This window comes from Protopterus annectens, chromosome 6.part0 (genome assembly GCF_019279795.1).
Source record: "Protopterus annectens isolate FY-2018-M chromosome 6.part0, PAN1.0, whole genome shotgun sequence".
In the NCBI taxonomy this organism is placed as follows: domain Eukaryota; kingdom Metazoa; phylum Chordata; order Ceratodontiformes; family Protopteridae; genus Protopterus; species Protopterus annectens.
The window spans coordinates 148,111,948-148,138,205 of NC_056737.1; the positions used below are offsets into that span (position 1 = coordinate 148,111,948).

At 44.2% G+C, this 26,258-nt stretch overlaps 1 protein-coding gene across 1 annotated transcript in view; it reads left to right on the forward strand.

Moving 5' to 3' along the window:
* The window catches only part of ARHGAP5 (Rho GTPase activating protein 5), a 1,324,990-nt gene extending 1,304,816 nt beyond the window's left edge, over nt 1-20,174 (forward strand). Inside the window, 2 exon segments of the mRNA XM_044073882.1 lie at nt 19,703-19,970; nt 19,972-20,174. Coding sequence (XP_043929817.1) covers nt 19,703-19,970; nt 19,972-20,037 — 334 coding nt within the window. The 3' untranslated portion in view covers nt 20,038-20,174.
* The last annotated feature ends 6,084 nt before the right edge of the window (nt 20,175-26,258 follow it).

The window sequence follows — 26,258 nt, forward strand, 5'->3', positions numbered from 1 at the left end:
ATTTATTTGGTTCCCCTGCACAGCAGGTACTAAAAAAGATGGAAGAGAAGGCGAAATCTGTACAAACAGTGAAAGATTTCTTACAGGTTCAACGTCCAAGGTTTAGCAGGAACTGGCCCTCCAAGAATTGGTCCTTTCCGGACTCCTCTAAGACACAGAGAGGCAGGAATAGGCGTTCAAGAGGCAGAAACCAATCCAGGGGTGCCTACAGGGGACGCCAGTGGTGAGGTAACAACCAGCGAGGCACAGACGCAGCCACCACCACTACAATAACACAATCACAGTGACTTGGCTGTGGCACCGCCTACCAGAGAACAACTGGAAGCACCCTTAGGCGGAAAGCTAACCTTATTTTCAAAGAACTGGCATTGCATCACAAGGGAAAAATGGATTTTGCAAACTATAGACCAAGGTTACAGGTTCCATTTCCATACTCTACCAGGAAAGAGAGGAATGCCAAACCTACCACCTACTCAAAGGGCAGAAGCTCTAAAGCAAATATCTTAATTATTAAGAATGAGAGCTGTGGAAAAGGTACCATCTATGGAACAAGGAAAGGGATTTTACTCCAGACTCTTCCTGGTACCAAGAAAAGAGAGCAAATGGAGGCCTATTCTCGACCTGTCCGCTTTAAACACATTCCTCATTGTTCCCAAATTCAAAATGCTGACCCTACAGCAGCTTCTTCCCATGCTGGGCAAGGAGTCTTGGCTAGTAACTCTAGATCTCAAGGAGGTATACCTGCACGTCCCCATACGACCAAATTGCAGAAGATACCTCAGATTTCTTGCAGGATCAGAGCATTATCAATTCTCAGCATTGCCCTTTGGCTTATCTACTGCGCCCAGAGTGTTCACGAAATGCCTGGCATCAGTAATTGCTCATTGCAGACTTCAGGGAATCCAAATTTACCCCTACCTGGACGACTGCCTGATACAAGCGGACAACAAAAGCAAGCTAACACAAGACTTACAAAGAGTCATTTACCTGCTGCAAGCCCTGGGATATACAGTCAATATAAAAAGTCAAGGTTGATTCCATCCCAAAGAATAACCTTTCTGGGTGCAGAGCTGGACACATCAAAACAAATGGCATTCCTAACTGCAGAAAAGAAAGAGCAACTACCTCTCTACTTCTTGGCATTAACAAAGCAGAACCATCTAACTGCAAGAAAAGTACTGCAAGCCCTAGGCTTCATGGCATCCTGCATAATTCTGGTCCCTCATGCCAGACTGCATATGAGAAAGCTACAGTGGTACCTAAATAATTTGTGGTCTCAACACAAGCACAGCCTAGAAACCAAAATTCCAATAATCCCATGCCTGAAGCAAGACTTCCTATGGTGGGCTCAGGCCTGTCAATCAAACACAGGATTGCCCTTCTGCAACAGTCAACCAAGCCAAACCATCACGACAGATGCCTCAGACCTCGGTTGGGGGGCACACATGCTGGACAAGTGCATACAAGGCTTATGGACTCAAGACCAGCTACTCCTGCACATAAATCTAAAGGAAATGCTGGCAGTAAAATTGGCAATCCAGTCATTCAGACCATTTCTCCAAGAAGGTCAGTTGATGATAAGGACAGACAACACCACAGTTATGTGGTAAATCAACAAACAGGGAGGCACACATTCATATCCTCTATGCCGGCTGGCACTGGACCTATGGGATGTGGCTCTGAGCTACAACATTCAGTTACAAGCAATTTTTGTACCGGGAAAAGAAAACATTCTAGCAGACATATTAAGCAGAACTACCACGGATGCCCACGAATGGATGCTGCATCCGGACGTCTTCAAAGCCATCACAAGAGAATGGGGATTACCACAAATAGACTTATTTGCATCCCCACTCAATCACCAGCTAAAGAAATTCTGCACAAGGACGTACCACCCACTTGCTTGGAAGGTGGACTCCCTATCTTTCAGTTGGAAAAACCTGACAGCATACGCATTCCCACCACTTCCTTTGATGCACAAGGTGCTTTTGAAGATCAAAGAGGAACGTCCAAGGATCATTCTGATAGCTCCAGACTGGCCAAGGCAACATTGGTACCCATTGCTGAGGAGCATGTCTCGGGAACAAACATGGGCACTACCCCTGATCCCATTGCTGTTAACACAGAACAACTTCAACATCCTGCATCCAAACCTGAAAACTCTGCAGCTAACTGCCTGGAACATTACATAAGAACAATTAACCCAAATTTATCCCAAAGGGTTAAAGACATAATCCTTGAGGCTCGTAGACCTTCAACAAGAAAGAATTATGCAGCAAAATGGAAAAGATATCTCATTTGGAGTACTGAAAGGGAGAAGATGTGGCACTGGTAAACATAGCCAACATCCTGGAGTACTTGGCAGAGCTCTTCCATACAGGCCTGTCCTATTCTTCCATCAAGATACATGCATCAGCTATTTCAGCAGAATACAGCTTGGATCCTCCTGTCTTCTCACATCCTCTGCTCAGGCAGTTTCTGAGAGGAATTAAAAATGTTAAACCTCCCAGGAAACCACCATTGCCAGCATGGGACTTGAACTTTGTGCTAGAAAAATTGACACTTCCCCCTTTCGAACCAGCAGCAACAGCAGAATTACAATACTTATCCTGGAAGACTGCTTTCCTGCTGGCAATCACCTCAGCAAGAAGGGTCTCTGAACTACAGGCATTAATGGCAGTGCAACCCTTCCTGATCTTCCATCAAGATAGAGTGTCCATTAGAACAAATCCTACATTTATGCCTAAGGTGGTATCCAGAGTGTCTTTAAATCAGGCTATCCACCTACCTACATTCTTCCCCAACCCACAGAACAGGGGAGAAAGACTGTTGCATACCTTGGGTGTACATAGACAATTACGCTACTACCTGGACAGGACCAAGTCCAATAGAAAAACCGACCAGCTTCTGGTAGCATATGCAACAGGAAAGGAAGGAAAACCAATTTCAAAACAGACAATCTCCAAATGGATAGGAAATTGCATTAGATTTTGTTACTCCTACCATGGAAAGAAAACTCCAGAGAACATCAGGCCTCACTCCACAAGGGCTACAGCCACTACCACAGCTTTCTTACGAGGAGTGGCTACCAAGGACATTATAGAGGCTGCTACTTGGACCTCCGTGCATACATTTGCCAAGCATTACAATTTACCTTTATACTCTAGATCCCGAGCAGGTTTTGCCACTGCTGTTTTGCAAAGGATCCTAACTACACCATAATCTCTCCTTTTTCCTCCTCTAGTTTAGCTATGGTATTCTACCCATTTGTAAGGACTGCAGATGCATCCTTGAAGGACATAGTACAGTTTTGTACCTACCATAAATGTAGATGTCCGATAGGAATGCATCTGCAGTCAGGATTACCCACCCACCTTCCCCTCTGTGGTACTCCTAGGGTATTTGCCATCCTTCAGCTAGCTTGGGGGGATCTATTATGGTATATTTGTTTGTATATATGTACATACATGCTTATTTTATGTGTTTGCTCTCTACTATTTGGAAACATTGGCATTTATCCAAATTTAGCCATCCAAGAGGGCACCTGGCATCTGGGGCAAGAAACACTGAGGAAAATGGCGTCGGCTGATGCCTTTATACCCGAAGAACTGCAGCTATGACGTCGGGTGAAGCGCGACACCAGCCGAAGCCAGACCCAGACTTTGGAATCCGGCCGACCGAAGGGCTGCCTGACGACAGGACTACCCATTTGTAAGGACTGCAGATGCATTCCTATCGGACATCTACATTTATGGTAGGTACAAAACTGTACTTTCTGCAAGAGGCTAGAAAACCCACTACCAGAAAATCCTATCTGCCCAAATGGAAAAGAATCCTCTGTATGGTGTCTAAAACAAAACCTTTAGCCACTGTCTGTAGAGCCTCCAGTGGATGTTCTTCGTGTTTCACTGTTGCAGTCATCACATTTGGGTTATCTGCCTGCAGGTAGTCCTCAGCCGGCCTGAATACCAGAGTCTTCGGATTCTTGCGTCAGATGCTGTCTCTTCTTCCATGACGTCAGGGGTATAAAACATGCAGCTGATGCCATTACATCAGTCTTTCTTACCGTGCAGTGCCCGAAGCAGAAGCAGTTCGCAAGTGCCGGTCGGCCGACTCCTGAAATTTTCATTTTCGAGTTTCAGATCCGAAGTCTTCAAAAAAAGATAAGTACCCCATTGGGGATCCTTTTTCTTGCTCCAACCGATGTCCGTAAAAGTTAACAATTGTCTTACCTGTGGAAAGCAAATACCTCCTAGAGATTTTCATTCGTACTGCATCCCGTTTAGACCCAGACCACGACGTCCCTCGCTGTTGGCTTTGTGTCTTGTTCATCCCCCAAACTATTCATGTTGGGCTATCTTTGCAGCCAATTATTTTCGTTCTCTGTCTCAGTACTCTGAAATGACTTCATTAAGCCATCCGACTAATGATCTTCCAAAAAAAACTTAAGAATAAAGACAGAGACAGACCGCATAGGTCTAAAACTGCCGACGATGCTTCCATTAAGCTAGTCGCCAGTCCACCAGTACTCAGTGAGGCGCTTTTGCAGCCCCTGATACCCACTACTTCAGATTCGTAGGCCTCTACTGAGATCCATTCGGAGTCCAGTATGCCGCAAGATGCTTCTTCGACTATGGAACCTGTGGCCGTCTCCACCTTGGATGGGTCCGGAGCCCCTGTGCAGACACCGGCTTCTGAGGGTGTATTCAGTCCTACAGACTTGCATTTTAAACCGATGCCATCGTCTTCTTCCAGGCCTAAAACTTGCACCACGCCTAGAAAACTGACGTCCAAACAGCAGGCTCAGGCCCATATGACTAAAAAAACAAATGCTTAGAATGGCTAAAGACCTTATTACCTTAATTAAGGGAAGCCAGCCTTCCCCCTCTAACCTAGAACTGATTTTTCTTCTGATTCTTCTGATCAGTAATCTGATATTTCTGTTCCTTCTGATTACCAGGATTTGCCCTTATCTACCTATGAGGATTCCATTCCCTCTGCTTCCCCTCCAGAAGATTTTTCTTTTGGTGAAACCTTGCACACTCTTAGGGAGCATTTCCACTGGGAAAGCCAGGATTACGCTGCCTCCAAAAAGAGGCTTAGGGAATTCGTACTCCTTCCTCAACACAGGCCTTTAGCTATCCCTCCTGTTCTGGACATTGTAGATGATGCTTTTTTGGAATCTAGTCTTTCCCCAAACACTTTACCTCCAGCTCCCAGAAAGCCTGACTGGTATTAGAGTACCTGACTCTCCCAAGTTCCTCTTCAAGAATCCTACTGAGGATCCAGAGACCATTTCCCAAGGACCAAAGGCATTAAGGCTACTGCTGCCAAAAATCCTACCCTTCTGATAGATATTCTAGAGCCTTAGACAGATGGGGTAAGAAGGTATACACTTCTGCTACTTTGGCCATTAGGGCTTTAAATTGCCAGTTTCATATGTTAAAGTATCAGCAGCATATTATGGGACTACTTAAACAGAAAATGATGTTGATTCCTGCCTGTGCTGAACACAGAGTTACAGGATTTAATGCATTCTGCAGAACAAGTTGGTAAACATACTTTGCAATGTGGTTTTGATGCTGTAGAAGCATCTTGCAGGGCTGCTGCCACTGGGTCTGTACTTAGGAGGCATGCTTGGCTTAAGGAGCAAAACTTGCCAGATCATGTTAAAGCTAAATTAAATTACTGGATGCTCCCTTAAACCAAGACTGCCTTTTTGGCAACAAAGCAGAAGTCCTCAAAAAGATGGAGAAAAACCTAAGTCTATGCAAACTGTTAAAGATTTCCTACAAGTACAGCCTCCCAGGTTTAGTAGGCATTGGCCTTCAAAGAATTGGTCCTTTCCAGTCTCTTCCAGGCCTTCTCAGTCCAAACCCAGGAACAGTAGACCACCTAGGTTACAGTCTCAGGCTGCGCACAGGCCTAAACAGTGGGGAGCTCCCACTTCCAAAGCAGGGAGTAGTAAGCCACCCCCGTTCGGAAAAATGGCACAATGACTTAACCTTAACCCTTCCAAGCCCTGCTCTACTTCCTGCTCCCTTAGGAGGAAAGCTCACCCTGCATGCAAAAAACTGGGAACTCATTACCCAGGACAAATGGGTTTTGAAATAGTTTCCCAAGGATACAGATTCCACTTCCACACACTACCAACCCCAAACGGTTGGCCAGACCTACCCCCCAAATCAGTGTGCGGAGGCCCAACAACAGGTTCTCTCTCTCTTAAGTATCAAGGCTATTTAGCCTGTCCCAGCAGAACAAAGGGGACAAGGTTTTTATTCAAGACTTTTCCTGGTACCCAGAAAAGACAGCTCCTGGCGTCCTATCCTGGACCTCTGCATTCTAAACATCTTTCTGGTAATCCCAAAATTCAAAATGCTAACACTTCAACAGCTTCTTCCTATGCTAGGCAAAGATGCTTGGCTGGCAACCTTAGACTTAAAGGAAGCTTACCTGCACATTCCAGCAAGGGAATCTTGCAGGAAATACCTACGCTTCAGGGCAGGCTCCATGCACTGTCAGTTCTCTGCACTTCCCTTTCACTTATCTACTGCACCCAGGGTATTCACAAAGTGTCTAGCTCCAGCCATTGCATTTTGCAGGCAGAGAAATATTCAAATATACCCATACTTGGACGATTGTCTGATTCAGCCAGAAAGCCAGGACTTGCTATTACAACATCTGGCATTCGTAAAGAAACTTCTAACCTCACTGGGGTACACCATAAATGAAAAGAAATCACACTTAGTACCCTGTCAACAGATTGTATTCCTGGGAGCAAGCTTGAACACAACTTCCCAGATGGCTTTCCTCACTCCGGAGAAACTACCTCATTTGACAACCTACTTCAAACTATTGGCCGCAAAACCCCAGCTATCTGCAGGGAAAATTCTGCAAGCCCTGGGGTTCATGGCCTCTTGCATTCTACTAATTCCATATGCAAGACTGCATATGAGAAAACTACAATGGTATCTAAAACACAAGCAGGTCCACCACAGGATGAGGGTGACAATAAGGCTAAGACCACGAACAGTTGTAGGAAGCAGTTTAATCCACAAACACTAAACTGCTTCCTACAACTGTTCGTGGTCTTAGCCTTATTGTCACCCTCATCCTGTGGTGGACCTGCTTGTGTTTTGTTTGTCGTGGATTCCTCATTTGGAGCCCTTTTTCATTTTTCGTACAATGGTATCTAAAAGCCTATGGTGTCAACATTCTCAGGACCTGGAATCAATGAATTCTGTCATTCCTTGTATAAATGGGCAGAGGCCTGCTACCACAACAAGGGGCTCCCTTTCACTCTACCCCCTGCTGCCCAAACCCTAACAACAGACGCATTAGACTATGCATGGGGGGGCTCACTTGGCAGAGCAGTGCATTCAGGGCAAATGGAACCCGAGACAGATGCACCTGCATATCAGTCAAAAAGAAATGTTAGCTGTACAGAATTCCCTGATGGCCTTCAAAGACCGCATTCTTCCAGGACAACTATTGGTAAAGACAGACAACACCACAGTTATGTGGTACATAAGCAGGGGGGAACCCAATTGTACCCTCTCTGCAGACTAGCCATGGCTCTGTGGAACACAGCCTTGATCTGCCAAGTGCACCTACAAGCTCAATTCTTGCCAGGCAAGCTAAATTCACTGGCAGACAACTTAAGCAGAAATCTCATGGACCCACACGATTGGAAACTAAAACCAAAAATGTTCAACCTCTTGAGGAACAAATGGGGGACTCCAGAGGTAGACCTGTTTGCCTCACCTCAGAACCACCAATTGGACAAATTCTGCACAAGGACTCCCCATAGTCAAGTTTGGAAAGTGGATGCCATGTCCTTTACCTGGGAAAGCCTCTCAGTTTATGGCTTTCCCCCTCTGCCTCTCCTCTCAAATGTTCAGCTAAAGATCAAACAGGACAAGCCAAGGACAATACTGAATGCACCAGACTGGCCACGCCAGCACTAGTGCCCCCTATTGTGCAGTGTGACACTGCTGGAACCATGGCACCTGCCTCCGACCCCCCCCTTCCCTGCTGTCCCAGCAGGTGGGCCAGATCTTGCACCCTCAACTTCAAACCCTGAACCTTGCAGCCTGGCTAATTCCTTGAAATGTCCAATAGCATGCCTCAGTAAGCAGGTGTTGGACGTCATTCTGGAGGCAGGGAGGCCTAGTACTAGAAAATCCTGTGCTGAAAAGCGGAAAAGATACTGTTCCTGTAGCCAGACTCAGGGGATGGGCACAACGGTGCCCAGTTTACCTCATATTCTTCAGTACTTAACAGAAATACTCCACAAGGGCCTATCCTTCTCGTCAATTAAAATTCATGCCTCTGCCATTTCAGCACATTATAATACTGAGCCACCCCTCTTATCTCACCCCCTGCTAAAAGAATTCCTTAGAGGGGCCAAAAATTTGACCCCCCCCAGGAGAACCCCCACTTCAGCCTGGGACCTTAACTTTGTATTGGAAAAGCTCACTCCCCCACCCCACCCCCCTTTGAGCCATCTGCAACAGCAGAGTTGAAATTCCTTTCTTGGAAAACAGCCTTCCTTCTAGCCGTCACTTCAGTAAGAAGAGTGTCTGAATTACAGGCCCTCATGGCAGTGGAACCCTTCATTATCTTCCATGCAGACAGGGTTTCCCTCAGGACCAATCCTTCCTTTATGCCCAAGGTGGTGTCTAGTGTGGCCCTAAATCAGTCCATTCATTTGCCTACTTTTTCCCTAATCCACAAAACAAAGCAGAATGAATACTGCACTCTCTGGATATGCACAGACAACTTAGATTTTAATTGGACAGAACTAAGCTTCTCCGAAAATCTGAACAGCTGCTAGTTGGCTTTGTTGCAGGGGCAGAGGGGAAGTCCATTTCAAAGCAAACTTTTTCCAAATGGATAGCCCATTGCATTAATTTCTGCTACAAGCACCATGGAAAACCTACCCCACAGGGGATATGATCACATTCCACCAGGGCTATATCTGCCTCTGCAGCCTTTCTCAGAGGAGTCCCTACCAGGGACATCCTAGAAGCTGCTACCTGGAGCTTTGTACATACCTTCACCAAGCATTACCACATGCCTATTTTTTCTAAATCCAGAGCTGGTTTTGCCACTGCAGTCTTGCAGGGCTTAATAGCTGGCCCTAATACTCTCCAGCTTCCTCCTCCCTTCCTTAGCTTTGGGAATCAACCCATATGTGTTGACTGCAACAGTGAAACACGAAGAGCATAGTACATTTGTGTACACTTACCATAAATGTAGATGTTCGAGTGTATTCACTGTTGCAGTCCTGGTTACCCTCCCTCCAGCCCCCTGATTTCTCTTTGGCTCTACGTTTCCTTCTTGTTGGTATATTTAAGCTTTCTGGTGTATTTGCTTTTTGATGGAGGTGTACCATAACATATAATTGCTTCCCATTGTGGGGGACACCTGACATCTGGGGCAAGAAAAACTGATGTAATGGCGTCTGCTGCATGTTTTATACCCCTGACGACCTGACGTCATGGAAGAAGAGACAGCATTTGACGCTGGAATCCGAAGACTCTGGTATTCAGGCCGGCTGAGGGCTACCTGCAGGCAGATAACCTAAATGTGATGACTGCAACAGTGAATACACTCGAACATATACATTTATGGTAAGTGCACACAACTGTACTTTGTCTTACCTGTGTGAATTGATTAACACTGGCTTGTCATATTCTTCCATCAAGGCACACCTTTATGCCATCTCAGCATGTTTACCTCTCTCTCTCTCCTCCTTCAGCTTCCATACTGGAGGTCAAGCTCATTTTGAAAAGAGTACTACACATTAGACCTCCAAGGAAGAAGCCTATCCCCCCTCCCTTGGCATCTTAATTTTGTGTTGGAAAAGCTTACCTTACCTCCCTTTGAACCAGCTTAAGGACTGCTGTCTCTGACATTGCACATGAAAAACTATTCTTTTGGTGGCTGTTACATCAGCCAGAAGGGTCTCTGAACTTCAAGCCCTCATGCCCTTTCCCCCTTTCAGTTTTCCACAAGGACAGGATTTGCCTACGTACTTGACCCATCCTTCATGCTTAAAGTAGCAAGAGAACTTTCCTTAAATCACACCATCAACCTGCCTACTTTTTTCCCTTTGCCACAAACCTCCAGCGAAAGGATCCTTTGCTACTTGGATGTACATAGACAACTCTGAGACTATTTGGCCAAAACCAAACCCATTCATAAATCAGACAGACTCTCTGTTTTGTATCTCCCAAGAGCCTTGGGACAACCTGTTTCCAAGCAAACTATTTCATCCTGGATCTCAAAAACTATTTCCTTTTGCTACACAGGCCATGGTAAAAGGCTTCCCTTCCTAGTGAAGGCACACTCCACTAGGGCTGTATCCTCCTCTGGAGCCTTCTTTAAGGGTTTGGATGCAGCTGCCATTTTAGAGGCAGTTTACATGGTCATCTGTCCACACTTTCACCAAACATTACAAGTTGGGTATCATTTCCAGGTCCAGAGCAGGATTTGCCAGGGCCATTCTGTATGGCTTTATGGAAAATATATCGGCTCCCCCTCCCAATTTTTAATTGTATGAGCTTTTGCACTCTCTCATGTTATGGATACAGCTGCATATGAATAGCAGGACATAGTGTAGTTCTGTAAAGTCTTACCATAACCTTAGATGTCCTCTACTGTATGCTGCTGTATAGTTTCCCATCCTGCCCTTCCCCGTGACACTTGCCTGACTCCTGAGTACCCACTCCATAGTCACTGGTTCTCTGCTGCATCTAGTTCTGAGGTAGGTGCGTGCAGACGTCTGCTTTATACCCGATGTCCATTTATGGCCACTGAGCGCTGAGTGATGCAGGCCGTCGACATACCTTTGCAGTAGCATTTATCTTTTGTAAACGGCCGGATGTACAAGTCAGCCGGAGGCAGACTCACCCCTCATGTTATGGATGCAGCAGCATATAGAAGAGAAGGACATCTAAGGTTATGGTAAGATCTTACAATATATATTTTCTTCTGTTAAGGCCCACTTATCTATCTCTGCTTGCCTGTCTTTATCTCCTCCTTTAGCTTCTAGATTTATAGCTAAACAATTCCTTAACTCATTACAGCCAAGTGCATATGCACGCATTTCTGCAGTTGCCTCCTCCTGCACCTCTAGGCATCAAATATTGCTTGATCGTATTTACAAGAATAATTCCAAAACAAGAAGGTATGTACTCCCCATAACATTCGATGTATGTAATCCATCTCGCCTCACATTCTTACCCTTGGGTTCGGAGCCGAACCTCTGCTCCGAATCTGCCATACTCTAGCTCGAAGTGTTTCAGTTGGCTGGGCTAAGAGGTATCCCATGCTGCACTGCTCCCTTTCCCCAGATCTTGTTTGCTGCAAGCTCAATCACTCATCTTCCATACACATACCACGTAGAGAAGGAAAACACATTCCAATAATAAAAGGAGTACTGAAACCAGAACTAACCTCTAGGTCCTCCAGGATGGGGGAAGGTGGGGGGGGGTAAGCAAGAATGTGAGGCGAGATGGGCTACATACATCGAAAGTTATGGTAAGCCCATAACTTCTTGATGTTATGTAGTCCAATCTTGCCTACATTCTTACCTGTGGGACAGCGTCCCCAGCACCGGAACCCTGGGAGGCTCAGTGGAAAATACTTCTGAGCATTGTGGAACCAAAGGAAGATCTGCCTCTGGAAATCAAATCCAATTTGTAGTGAGTAATAAAGGTGCGAGGAGTTGCCCATGTAGCCGCAGCAGAAATATCATCCATAGACATCCTGGCCTGAAATGAAGTAGAGGTAGACATCGATCGGGTAGAATGAGCCTTCACTCTAAATGGTAACTCCATACCACCTGAGGCATAAATGAAGGAAATACAACTAGAGATCCATCTAGACAAAGTCACTTTGGAAACAGGAGACCCAATCCTATTTTCTGAAAATGAGAGAAATAGCTGATCCGATTTTCTAAGATCCTTCGTTCTATGCAAATAAAAACGCAACTGTCTGTGAACATCCAGCTGGTGAAATTTAAATTCTGCCTTATTAGAAAACTCTGGAAAAAATACGGCCAGTTCAATGGATTGGTTGAGATTACTAACTGAAGCCACCTTCGGCATAAAGGAAGGGTTTGGTCTGAGGGAAACCCTGTACTTGTGAAATATCAAGTAAGACGGTCTGATGGACAAAGCTTGGAGCACCGAGACACGTCTAGCTGGTGATGGCTACCAAAAAGATTGTCTTCCAAGTCAAATATTTCAATTCACAAGTAGCTGCAGGCTCAAAGGGGAATGAAGTGAGATGTTGTAGCACAAAATTTAGGTCCCAAGGCATGACCGGGTCAAAGACTGGAGGGCGAAGCAACATAGTACCCTTCAAGAATGCCTTACAAAGTCTCTGCGCCATTAGACTGGGTTCATTAGCGGCGTGAAAAGTGGAAATAGCCGCCAACTGGACTTTAATGGTTGCGGCTGCTGATCCCTGATAGAAAAGCATGGAGAGAAATTCCAGAGCTGAAGAAGGAGCTGTATAAGGATCAGTTTGTCTTGCATGAGCCCAGATGGAAAATCTTTTTTTCCATTTACTGGAATAAATCTTTCTGGTCGAAGGCTTATAGGAAGAAGACAGAATATGAACCACTTACGGAGAAAAATGTGGAAGCCTGACTAGTGATGGAACTGGAGTAGCCAGGCTGTCAACCGGAGGGTCTGAAGAGAGGGATGGAACTGCCCTGACATATGCGTCAGTAGATCTGGCTGTGGGTCCACAATCCAGGGGTCGTCAATGTGATAGGGATGGAGAAAGGGGAACCAAATTTGATGAGGCCAGTGTAGAGCAATCAGAATAATTCTGCTTTCCAAGGATTGCGCTTTCTGAATAACCTTTGTCAGCAGAGGAACAGGAGGGAAGGCATAAAGTAGACCGGAGGGCCAATTGTGAACTAGAATGTCCCTGGGTGACTCCCCCTGAGGGAGGATAAGGGTGAAGTAGCTGCTGCACTTGGTATTGAGGGGACTGGCAAATAGGTCGCAGCAAGGCTGATCCCATCTGCGGAAAATCCGCTCCACAACCTGACTGTTCAGGGACCACTCGTGAGACATCAGAATAGCTCTGCTCAACCTATCGGCGATCACGTTGGACTTCCCCGGAATGTGCGTTGCTACAAGAAAACGTTGGGAAGACACTGCCCACTGCCACACTCGAATGGCCTCTCTGCAAAGGGGGTATGACTTGGTTCCTCCCTGATTGTTCAGATACCATACCACCAACATATTGTCTGAGTGGATCGCAATTGTCCCGAGAGGAAGAAAGCTCTGATGTGCTTGCAACGCTAGTAGCACTGCTGTCATCTCCAAGATATTGATATGCAGATGTGTCTTGTGTTCCTGCCACGTGCCTTGGACTGTCCTGCCGAGATAATGCCCCCCCCCACCCAATCTGGGAGGCATCCGTGGTCACTGTGGCAACAGAAGGGTATGGGACGAAGGGCTTTCCCGCATTGAGGTTGCTGATGTGAAGCCACCAGCGTAGATCTTGCTTGCACTTGTCTGTGATCATTATGAGATGAGAAAGTGGAAGATGTTGTAGAGACCACTGGGCGAAGAGCAGCCACTGAAGTAGCCTCATGTGTAGCCTTGCAAGAGGAACCAACATAATTGTTGCAGTCATCATCCCTAACAATTTGAGAACCGTTTTTGCCTGTACTTTTTTTAGAGGGAGCAACATGTATACCTGTTGTTGCAAACCCTGAATCCTTTTTTGTGGTAAAAACACCCTCATGAGCATGGTGTCTAACTCTGCACCTATAAAGGTGACACGCTGCGAGGGCAACAAGGCAGACTTTTCCAAGTTTAGAGTGATACCCAATTGTTGACACAGCTTGATAGTGGCATCTCTGGTCTGTAGTAGCAGATGCCTGGTGGTGGCAGAAAGGAGTAAGTCATCCAGGTACAGAAACAATTGGAACCCCTGACGTTTCAATCCCTGATGTTTCAAGTGAGCCATCACCACTGTCATACATTTGGTGAACACCCTGGGGGCTGTGGTGAGACCAAAGGGCAGGGCATGAAATTGAAAATGACCGGCTCCCAGCCAGAAGCGTAGATAACTTTTTGATGCCCTGTCCATCTTTAAATGGTAGTAAGCATCCTTGAGGTCGATGGAGCACATCCACACTTCTTTTCCCAACAATGGGAGAATAGATTGCAATCTGAACGTTCGGAACTTGGACTTCTTCACATGCAGGTTCAAGTGGCTGAGATCCAAGATGGGTTGCAGGTCTCCTGTTCTTTTCGGCACCAAAAAGAATCTGGAGTAAGTCGCTAATCCGATCTGGTGTGAGGGGACATGCAGGATGGCTCCTTTTTCTAGCAGCTTTAGAACCTCTGAAGCTGCGGAATCCCTTTGATTGGGTGGAACATCTGGGATTCTTTTGATTGGTGGGGAGGAGAAGAGAAGGGAATGTGTTATCCTCCGGAAACTATTTTTAATACCCACTGGTCCTGGGTGATGTCTTGCCAGGCTTCTGGGTATAGTGAAATGCGACCCCCGACTGGCTCCGGAGATGCACAGTCGGGCCTCCCATCAGGAGCGCTGGTAGGGAGAACCACGAAAGGAGTCGAGGTCTCCCTGGTTACGCGGGCCTCCTCTGCCTCTAGGGCGGCATCTACCTGAGTTACCACCCCCTCCCCTGCCTCTGGAGGGGGAACCACTTAGCGTGTCATGAAAAAACCTCTGCGATTTCTTGAACCACATTTTCCCACTCTTCTGGATCTTGGGATAAGGTCTAGAAGGCATGGAAAAAGGGGCTCCCATGGCAGACAGAGTGTTTCCCTCTTGCTCACACCTAGTGAGAGTGTCCTTCACCTTGGTTCCGAACAACGATGAACCATCAAACGGGGCGTTGGTAAATGTAGAATTGAAGGCCTCCGTGAAATTACAGAAGAGCATCCAAGAGTCTCCCCTGAGAGAAACTCCGGAACTCGCTGCCCTACTTTCTCCGGCTGCGTAAGAGATCAGCCTCATGGAGGAGTTAGCAATAGAATTTAGGGTAGACATCTGAGCATTGACTTTCTGAGCCACTGTGTCAGAAACGTTACCCTGCAGAGAATCTCCAAGCTCTTTCAGGAGATCTCTTTGGAGCCGTGTAAAATGTGACAAGTAATTCAGCGACCAAAGAGTAAAGGCCGCTGAAGAAAACATATGCTTCCCATACCGGTCCATGGTCCTAGACTCCTTGTTAGGGGGATGGACGGTAGATGAAGTCTCAGCCAGTTCCTTCTTGGTGGCCGCTGCCACCACCATGGCATCTACTGGAACGCCCTTCGTGAGAAAGTCTTTGTTAGCGGGGGCAGACAGAAATTTGTTGGGTCTCCTGGGGACTGGTTCCACAGTGTCAGGTGTTTCCTACACCCTTCAACAAACCAGATCCAGGAAGTCGTCGAAGGGGGGAGAAACCCAGGAGGCTGAGGGTTGAGCCCCAAAGGCCTTCAGGAACACCGACTCCTCAGAGGGGGATTTAGAGGGCCAGTCGCCTCTCTGCTTCAAGATCTCTAGGATATCAGCGAAAGAGATATCCTCAGAGGAAGACTTGGGGGACCCCTCTGATTCCTCGAGGTCGGTGTCCGACGTGAGTGACTCTTCCTGGGAGTTTGTGCTTCCTCTTGCACGTTTTTTTTCTGGGTGGCTCCTCAGGCAAAAACTCTGGGGGCCCTCAGAAATCTGGGGACCACTCATGGAGGTATCCTGAGGCCTTGGGTCTCCACTGCCCAAGGATAGGGGGCAATCAGAGACTGATACCGGAGCTGGAGGGGGTAGAGTGTCAGTGCTGTATGAGGACCAAAGCTGGTCCCCCCGGCTCCGAAGATCGACCAACTGTGGAAGACATCGGAGCAGAAGGGACAAGGTCCGAAGCCGAAGCAAAGGTCAGGCTCACCCGAGCCGAAGCACCGAGAGGCTAGGAGCCTGAGTGTCCCGAGACTCCCCCCCTCGAGTCCGACCGAGGAACCATGAGTCCTGGACCCTGTGGATGGAGCCGACGGGGTCAGAGCTGAGATCGGAGCCGAGAAGCCAGGATGGGCTATCGGAGCCGACCTAGATGCATCAGACGGCACCAAGTCTGGCTCCAAAGGCTGAGATTTGCTCTGAGGAGGATCTATCGACGATGGATGGGTGACAGGCTCCGGAGCGGACTGGGCTGGAGCCGAAAGCAATTTAGCCAGCACCGGTGATTGGAGGAGTCTCTGCACCACTCTATCCACATCAGAGAGAGTCCTGGAGGACCTAGAGGACAAGGTAGGAGATCTAGATCTCCTCTCAGAAAGAGACCTGCGAGGAGGAGAAACAGGTCTAAAAACTGGAGACCGGCTCCGAACTAGTATCTCTGTCACCGGCTCCGAGTGGCTGGGAGCCGATGTAGGTTCTGTCGATTCACCAACTTCCTTCGGCACTGAAGACAGTGGAGCCGAGGATGCCACAGTAGACTTAGTAACTTTCTCCGGAGGCTCCGATAAGACTGACTGAGCAAGGGATAAGGACGTAGCACTAGAAGACCTCTCCAAATCTTCCTCGAAGGAGAGTTTCAGTAATCCCTTCAGAATTAGTTTGTTCTTCCTTTTTTGAAAAACACAAGGCCTGAATGCATGACAGAATGCACAAGATTCCTGAAGGTAGATAGCCCCCAAACAATAAAAGCACACAGAGTGCCCATCAGTAATCGACATGTTATACCCACATTTACTACATTTCTTGAAGCCAGAAGGCTTATGTTTTTTTGTATCCTTGGACATGATCGGCAGGACACTAGACACAACACAACAGCCAAACCTGAGACCAGCAACAAGGCGCGGGAACTAGACTCTAAATAAACTGCAGACACCACACAAGGACCTCTAACTCAAACGGCCTAGACAGGAAACAAGGGAAGGACTAGGTCCTCTAACTTAAACTGCCCTAGTCCGGAGGGATAGGGTACTTAAAAAAAAAAAAAAAAAACAAACATAGAAGGGAAACAGATAACAAATAGAGGACTAGGTCCTCTAACTGAAACAGGCCTAGCTCTTTGGGAGATAGCTAACGGGATACCAAGACAAAGGCCACGAAAGGCCACACAAAAAAGCTTCCACAAATCAAAAACACACACACCTAGCTATGAAAATAACTTTTGGAGCAACAAATTTGGTCAAAGAAGACGAAAAGTTATACTTGGCCATAGCCAAGAGCGAGACCACGTCTGAGCTTTACGAGCGGCAAATGAGATCTGGGGAAAGGGAGCAGTGCAGCATGGGATACCTCTTAGCCCAGCCAGTTGAAAGACTTCGAGCTAGAGTATGGCCGAGTTGGAGCCGAGGTTCAGCTCCGAACCCACGTGTAAGAATGTAGGCAAGATTGGACTACATAACATCCATTCTACTTGCAAGGTATCTAAACATTTTGTCTTGAAGCATACATAATGGCAAGCACAATTGTATTGATGTTTAACCTCTGTCAAGGAGTACGCATTAGAACTGTAAGGTGATAACTTCATTTTTAAAGGCTCAAGCTACACCTACTGGGAGTTAAAGGTACACTCTCAAAAGAGCTGTACTGGAGGGAATGAGTTAAGGCATCATTCATATTAGGCTTCCCAGGAAACCTGTTTACTCCTCCCTAGGATTTTAATTTTGTTTTGGAGAAGTTGACTCGGGCTCCTTTTGCGCCTGCTGCTTCAGCTTCTTTGCAGCATTGTTCTTGGAAGACTGTTCTTTTCTGCCAGACAGGTGTCTGAGCTTCAAGCCCTTATAGCTTCTCCTGTCTTGGTGTTTCATAAGGACAGGGTGACCTTGCGTACTAATCCTTTTTATGCCCAAAGTGGTTAATGAGCTGTCAATCAGTCTATTCATTTACCTATTTTTTTCCCTCTTCGCAATCTGCCAGTGAGAGGGTGCTGCATACTTTAGATGTGCATAGACAACTCAGATTTTATTTGGATAAGACTTAAGTCTGTTATGAAGTCTGATCAGTTTTGTTTCTTTTCATCCTAGATCCCTAGGATTGGCTGTATCCAAGCAAACTCTTTCTTCTTGAATCTCAAAGGCTGTTTCTTTTTGTTATTCCTTTCATGCTAAGAGCCTTCCTTCATGGTCTGTGGCTCCTCCTGGTGCTTTTTTCAAGGGTTTGGATACTAACTCTATTCTTGAGGCAGCTACCTGGACATCTGTGCATACATGTACCAAGCACTACAAGTTGGATGGAATCTCCAGAGCTAGAGCTAGTTTTGCTAGGGCCATCATTCATGGCTTCTTTGAGGGCTCTGTTGGTTTTTCCTCCTCCCAAGTTTTTAATTGAGCTTTGGCAGTCTCCCAGATGTGAGGAGTACTGCAACACGTGAATGGAAGGACATAGTACAGTTGTGTAAAATCTTAGCATAATAGTAGATGTCCTTCCTTCACTGTTGCAGTATTCACTCCCTCCCTCCTCTCCCTGATCAGTTTCTCTTCTGGATGTATTGGTTACTTCTTGGTTTTCCTTGGGCTGACAATTCCTACTGGGGCTGTCAGTTCTGAGGATGTTCCCTCCGGATGTCACCTTTATGCCCTACGCTACGCGAGGAGCATACTTGTGATGGATGGTGTACCTTAAAGCAACCTAAGGCTTTTGTATACAGGCTAGATGTCGGGCTACCCAAAGCAGGGAATCACAGATGTAAGAAGTACTGCAACAGTGAAGGAAAGGACATCTAATGTTATAGTAAGATTTTATACAACTGTAGTTTATATATACTTGCATAACTTTACTTTCCCTTGCTCAAGATGGCCAAAGGTAGAAAACTACATTTGCTTGTGTTGTTCCACTGTTTTTTTCAGAAGCCATGCAGCTGAAGTTGTTATGGCCTTAAGGGGCCATTTTCATACATGACATGGGGCCTCCACTACTGCAAAGAGACTAGCTTGGCTTGTATATTTTATACCTATAATAATCTGCATGTAACTCCACACACACACACACACACACACACACACACACACATATATATATATATATATATATATATATATATGTGTGTGTGTGTGTGTGTATACAATATATATGTATATGTACATTCCAAGGAATGCGCACTTATATGTATGTGTACATTTATGCATCCTTAAGTATTCACATACACACATTATGCTATTCTGTCATAACAGTCTATAGCCTACCTACCTTTCTCTTTCCACTTAAGATTCTCATTAGTGTTGTGGTTCAGAACTTGGCAGCTGAAAGTTTGAAATGAGCTGCATGACATTTCTCTTATTCAGTGATTTGTAGCCAGCTTAGTTTATCAGTCCTTAGAAACTTTCTTTTTCAGCCAGGGCCTTGGCCACAAAGGTAAATGTGTACATGGGCAGTTGAGTTAGCAGTTAGCTCGTATCTTTGTGAACCGAAATGAAACTGAAATACCCTCACTTAAATCTGTGCCCATTGCTGCTGAAGAATTGTTCTGAAGTGGTTGGCAAAGGGACAACAGATTACTGTGAATGGTGTACTGGTCAAAACTAACAACACTTCAAGGCAAATAACTTCAATGTCTTTCATTTCTGCAACTTACACATTGCTTATCTCTGTATTGGTCAGTGTGATAAGATGTTATTGATGATGCAGCCAATTTATAACTACAAGCTATTAATTTTGCTTTACTATGTTGGATGTATACCATAATAACCTTTTACTTTTTTTTGCATTAAAGGGTGAGCCAGCAAAGTAAAACAAACCGTATGACAACTTATAATATCTCCATCTGTTTTTGGCCCACTCTGATGAGACCAGACTTTGAAAATAAGGATTTGCGGTCAAATACCGAACTCAATCAGTCTGTTATAGAGAACTTCATTCAACAGTGTCAGTACTTCTTTTATAATGGTGAAATTATAGAACCTTCGGCATCCGTGCCATCTCAGCCATTAGTGCCGAACACATTGGGACAGTTGGTGGAACCACTTGTACCACTACCGCTACCGGCCTCCTCCAATGCAACCTCAGTTAATACAGTCACAACCTCCAGACCCTCTCTGTATTCTGTAGAAAGGAATTCATTTCATCCTTCTCAAGTACTGGATGTAAATGTATGCATGTTTGAGGATACTGAATCTTCCAAATATATGAACAAGAGTACACAGGCAAAACTATGGGAACATGTCTTTAAAAAGTCACACTGCACTTTGTGTGATTTATATCCCAGTTCAGGATTACTGTAGGCATGATTGGAGAAAACATTTAATTTTGCTGCATAAACCATAGTGGCTGCAAACTGCAACTCAGCTGCTGCATGATGCCTCCTTGCAGTCACATGACAGTTCGTTTAGCAATGTACATATTCAGCTTTGTCACAGCATATCAACAGAGAAAAGGAACATTGTGAAGTAAATGTTTATAAAGACTCTGTGATTTTGGAATAGAATAAATATTCATATTTGTTTATCATGTTAAAAATATTTGGAAAAAATGTCAGCCATCTTTATGGCTGTTTGTATTTTAACTGTGCTTTTTCTGGCAGTTGTATTCATGTTCAGGCATTCATTGTAGGCAAGTGAAGCCAAATGTGGTTATTTTGCAACCTCCTTAATATTTGCACTTTGTTCAGGACGATGAGTTTGTGAAAGAGAATGCCATATGCACTGTTGGGAACATTACAGTAACTGCACCTTCCATTATTAATAGTAAACCTGTGAATATAGTCTGTTTTACTGAGGGGAGAACTCTACTAATTTATATGTCTTATAGCACAAGTAGGTGGATATCCTTATGTCCTTTTGCATTTGCAGCAAAAGGGATCTCCCTCATCACATTTGTTTTAATTTCTTTATCAGAAAAACTGTTTTATATAATTGTTTAATCAGCTGCATGTTAACGGGTTCTTAAAGACCTTAACATTTTAGGTTTAATTCCTTTGTGTTTCTTTCTCCATGAAGTATAATTTCTTAAAAAAAAAATAGGTCAGAACATTTTCATATAAGATTTATAACTTTTCTTATTCATAATGAGTTCTCTATAAAAGCAGAGTGTTTATTTCACCCATACAGAGTTTTAATCTAAAACAAATGTGTTCTTTAGATTTTTATGCACCCATGCAGATAGAAAAAATACATTGCTAATATAGCAATAATACTTTTGGGTACTGACAGTTAACCTCTTCATACTGTATATATAAATATATATACATATATATGTGTATATATATATATAAAATCATGTAAAATTGTATTATTTCTTTCTGTGGTATGATGTACTAAAACTGAATTATTTTGCATTTTGTGTATGTCTTATAATGTTTTTATATAAAAAAGATATCTTTCTTTTCATTTGGTACAGTTTGCTGTAAAAGAATGCTGCTTTAATATAGATGTGTATAAGTGTGTGTGTGTGTGTGTGTGTGTGTGTGTGTGTGTGTGTGTGTGTGTGTGTGTGTGTGTGGAAGCAAGGGCTGTGAGCAGATAAGTCAGCGTTTATGGGAGCAGTTGTCCTGGTAGAATGAGTGTATTCTGTTTCATACATTAAGCTTTGGTGATCAGTTGCTGTTCCTTGATGTTTCAAAATGCTTCTTTACCTGGAGAAAAAATATAAAGTATATGTTTATATGTTAATACCTTCAGCTGCTAGCTTAACTTTGTAGTTGTTGAAAAAAAATCTATTTGTTGTAATCTGCCTCATTCAGACTGGTGTGCAAACTCTTAAGGCTTTAAATCATCTCATGTATTATAGTAAATAGATGATTGAGAGAAAATATTCTTAAGAGTTTGGTTTCCTCAGTTTTCCTGAAATAAAATTGATTTTTATCATCTTTGTCCCAGGTACTTCTGAAATAAGGTTGGCATATGCATCAGCATCTTTGTAAACAGGGTGCAAGTCAAAATGTTTACCTTGGTCTGCAGTTTGCATTTGGAGGTCCAACTAAAGTATATTTAGACATATATTTTTGTGAAGATTAATTATGAGATTCTTCTGGCTAGAACATGAAAAGTCACAGAAGTCAGGGATTTCTTTTTGTGTGTGTGTGTGTGTTAAAAAGTTAACATTGTTTTTGTCATGCTGTCTTTACGAGTTTACTGGAGCATATTCACTTTATGACCATTTCAGACTGTAAGCCAGTGGCAAAAGGCACCCAGTGAGCTGCCGTCTGGGACACTTGAGCATTTGTATGTTTCTGAAAGATATATTGTACTTATGAAGCATCCATTGGGCTGCCTCTTGCAAACAACAGTGCCTACTTAAGGTGTTTTAATGAAAAATGCCAATGTAATGGTTTCTTTCCCAGCATTGTTCAAACTTGTGGTAACCATAATTTCCATGACAAAGTTGCAACCAGATTATAATTGTGCATGAAACTCTCCATGAATCTTTTACCTTTGTCTAGACAGAGATATTCTAGCATTAACAAAAAAAACACAAAAAAAAGTACTACAAACTACTTAAAACTTGTGTAGTTTTGAACAGTGAACCTTCACTGCATAACTAGCACTTAAAACAGAGTCATTATAAAGCTCTATATTGACAGCTTTGGGGAGCTACTTACATTGTTGGTGTAAAGGTATGTCTAGCACAAAAATAAAACTTGAAAATTATTTTATAAATTCTTGTTTTGTACATTTAAGAAGATTAAATTCTTCCCTGAAGATACATTATTTTGTAATTTCGTTCTGCATGTCAGCTTTATACATATAACAGCTGTTTTGAATGTGCATGTCAAATTGATGTTCCTCATGACTCTTGGCAGAATGTTCCTCATTCTCTCATCAAGGGTAGAATTATTGCATTTTGGTACGCTTTTCAGAAAGTATGAGCTTAATGAAAGAAGCCTCCTTCACAAAGCAAATCATATTTATATTTCTTGTGAGCCAAAGTGCAGAACTGAGGCTCATGTTGATAGATCGACACTGCCACCCCACCCACCACCCCAAACCAGAAACTTTGAAAATGTTTTGCTGAAAGGACTTACAATGAAACAATGAGTAAATCTTTTTTATTTATTTATTTATTTAAGGGGGCAAGTGTCCTTGGACATCCATATGGAGGACACCCACCACACTTCCAAACATAAATTTACCTACTTCAAGATCACACAACAGTAGAGAACAGAGAATGTTCCACTGTTGACAAAAGTGCTTTCACTGAAACATGTTCTCTGAAATGCTACTCGTCTAAACTACTTTTGAATAATTTACATGCTCCCCAAAATTTATCCTTTTCGTTGGTCGTTGGCACTTGTACTGTTCATCATCAACCCCCTTTTTTCACATTTTCTGAATGGGATCGGGTTGCTCATCAACTGTCACAATCTCTCTTGATTCAGTGCCAGTCTTCTTCAGGCATACTTGACTGTCTCATGTTTTCTGCCACACAATCCATCCTTCTCTTTTTTGGATGCACTTGTTTCCTCTTTCTTCCTTCCTGTCCCAAATCATCTTCACCAGATTGTCTTGTTTTGTACACATTTGCCTGAACCACAGTAATCTGTTCTCTCCGACCTTCTCTGCAAATGGAGCTACTTGGACTTGTTATATTGTCATCATTTCTTCATCTGTCCCACAGTGTGCATCCTGTCATCCATCTGTGGCACCTCATTGCCATCACCTCTAGCTTCCTCCACTGCTGTGCCTTCACTGCCTAGGTTTCTGTGCCATTCAGATGTTTTCTAATTGTAAAGCAGATCCTTCTCTCTCCAAAACAGCTTTTTGCCAGACAAATTGCTAATATCAGTCCCATTCCCTCTGAAAAGATGGGAAAACTTTTGACTGATTTGGGAATAAAGTTTATTCTGCTTCCATTTTAACATCCAGAATTTTAAACTGTTCTAGGCATATTTGGTAAAGTTTTTACTTCTTACTTTGGAGAACATGAAGCTGACTGTAACCTTCCCCTTTCAATGGATAAAAACTCTTTGAATGCCTCTTTTATGTCTGGTCATCATGTTATTAAACTTGCCATAAAATGTTTTATGACAGTTTATATTTTGTCTTCAGGGCTGCTGCTTCTGGGTGAGTCATGAGAAGATTTGCTTGGTTACATTCTCAAAATCTTCCTTGAGATGTTGAAATTGAAATTTTAAATTCTCCCCTGGACAAGGAAGTGTTTGGCTCATGTGCAGATAATGTGATTAAGAAGTATGATGAGTGGGGAAAGTTGATGATAGGAGTAACCCAAATATTTCAGCCTTCATTTGTTAAGGCAAATAAAACTTCCTTTCACCACAGTTCCTGTTTTTAATAAACAATTCAAACGGTCTCCAAACATGATGTTAGAAAAACAATGGCAAGGAGGCTCTAAAAACAAAGAGCACCTCTCAAAAGCAAGGGCAGTCTGAAATGTCCAAATGAATGTTGGCCTCTTGAGGTCCTCCTCACCCTGGCAGTCTTTCCCTCTCCTGTGTCTTTATCTTCCCTTCTTCCACCTCATTCTTGCATACAGTTGGGCTCTGAAAAACGTTCAAACAGGACACTTGGCAATAGAGGTCTCTCCCTCTCTTCTGAGGAATTCCACTTTGTCAATAAACCATATATCCTGGTTTCCTCCTTTTCTGGATTTTCTATGAATTAATCCAGCTGTGGGGAAGACCACAAGTAGATCTGTTTGATCCTGTCAAGAACAAACACAAATAAATTGAGTTGCAGGTTTCCTTGCATACAGGCCTGGAAAATGGATACCTTTTATTTCCCATGGACAATGATGTTCCTCTGTGCTTTTTCAACATTTCCACTGATGTCCATTTTTTTTTTCTTAAGATCCAGAAGGACTGTACAAAGATTGTGGTGGTGACCCCCTTTTGGCTCAAGTAATAGTGGATGTTCTTCATGTTTCACTGTTGTAGTCATGACCTGTGGGTTATCCTTGCTGTGGTAGCCCTCGGCCTGCTCGAATACCAGAGTCAATGTTTTTCTGCATCAGAAGCTGCCTGACATCAGGTTGTCAGTGCTACAGAGGAAGACAGCCGACGCCATTCCATCAGTCTTTCTTGCCATGAAGCCTGCAGCAGAAGCAGTTTGCAAATGTGCCGTTCGCTACCAGAGTTTGAATTATAGCTGAAAACATCTAAAGCTAAGTACCCCGTTGGGAATCCTTTTTTCTTGCAATAACCGATGTCTAAAAAAGTTAACAGTTGTCTCGCCTGTGGAAAGCAAATACCACACTGAGACTTCCATTCATACTGTGTGTCACTTGTTTAGGCCCAGACCACGACGTCCCCCGGTTCTGTGCCCTCTTTAACGTGAGAACCATTCGTCATAGAGCTCTTATTGTACCCAGGTATTTTCATCTTCCGTATTCGCATTTTGAAATGGCATCCGTTAGCTAACAATCCCTAGACATTCTGAAAAAACGTAAGGATGAAGATAGAGACAGACCACACAAGGCTACGCCTTCCGATGACTCTACCGCTAAGCAGGTCGTCAGTTCTCCGGAATTCAGTGAGGCACCTTCGCAGCACCTGATGCATGATTCAGTACCTATACAGGCCTCTACTGAGATCCTTTCAGAGTCCAGTATGCTGCAGAAATCTTCTTTGTCTTCCGAGCCTTTGGTTGTCTGTGCCTTGGGAGCCGTGACTCAGGCATCGGTTTCCATGGAGGTTTTTGCACTACTAAATCTAGACAAAAAACATCTTCTCCGACTTCCATTTCTCTCAGACAGATGGATACTCTTAGTTCTAGAAGCAATGCCACTTCTAGGAAAACTACCTCTAGCCATCATTTTACCCCTACTCTACCACCCCAAGCTCAAATGCTTAAAATGGCGGAGGATCTTATCACTTTTATCAGGGGTAGTCAGGCCACAACTTCTAAAAGGAAGAGAGACCTTTCTCCTGAAATACTGACAGGAGTCTGATTATTCAGATTTTGAAGAGGAACAACAACCTCTGACTGCTTATGAGGATTCAGATGGAGAGAAATCCATTCCTTCTGCCTCCCCACCAGAAAATCTTTCCTTTGCGGAAACCCTTCACACCCTCAGGGAACATTTCCACTGGGAATCTCAGGAATTCCCTCAGTCTAAGAAAAGACTGAGAGTTTCTAGACCTGCCCCAGCACAGACCCTTGGCCATCCCTCCAATCTTAGAGGTGGTGGTTGATGTCTTCCATGAATCCAGCATAACTACTGACACCCTCCCACCTGCTCCCAGAAAACCTGACGGGTATTACAGAGTACCGGATTCTCAGAAATACCTGTACAGAAATCCTGCTGTAGACTCGGAGGTCATTACACAGGGACCAAAAGGAGCTAAGGCTAGTTCTGCAAAGAATCCTTTTCTTTCT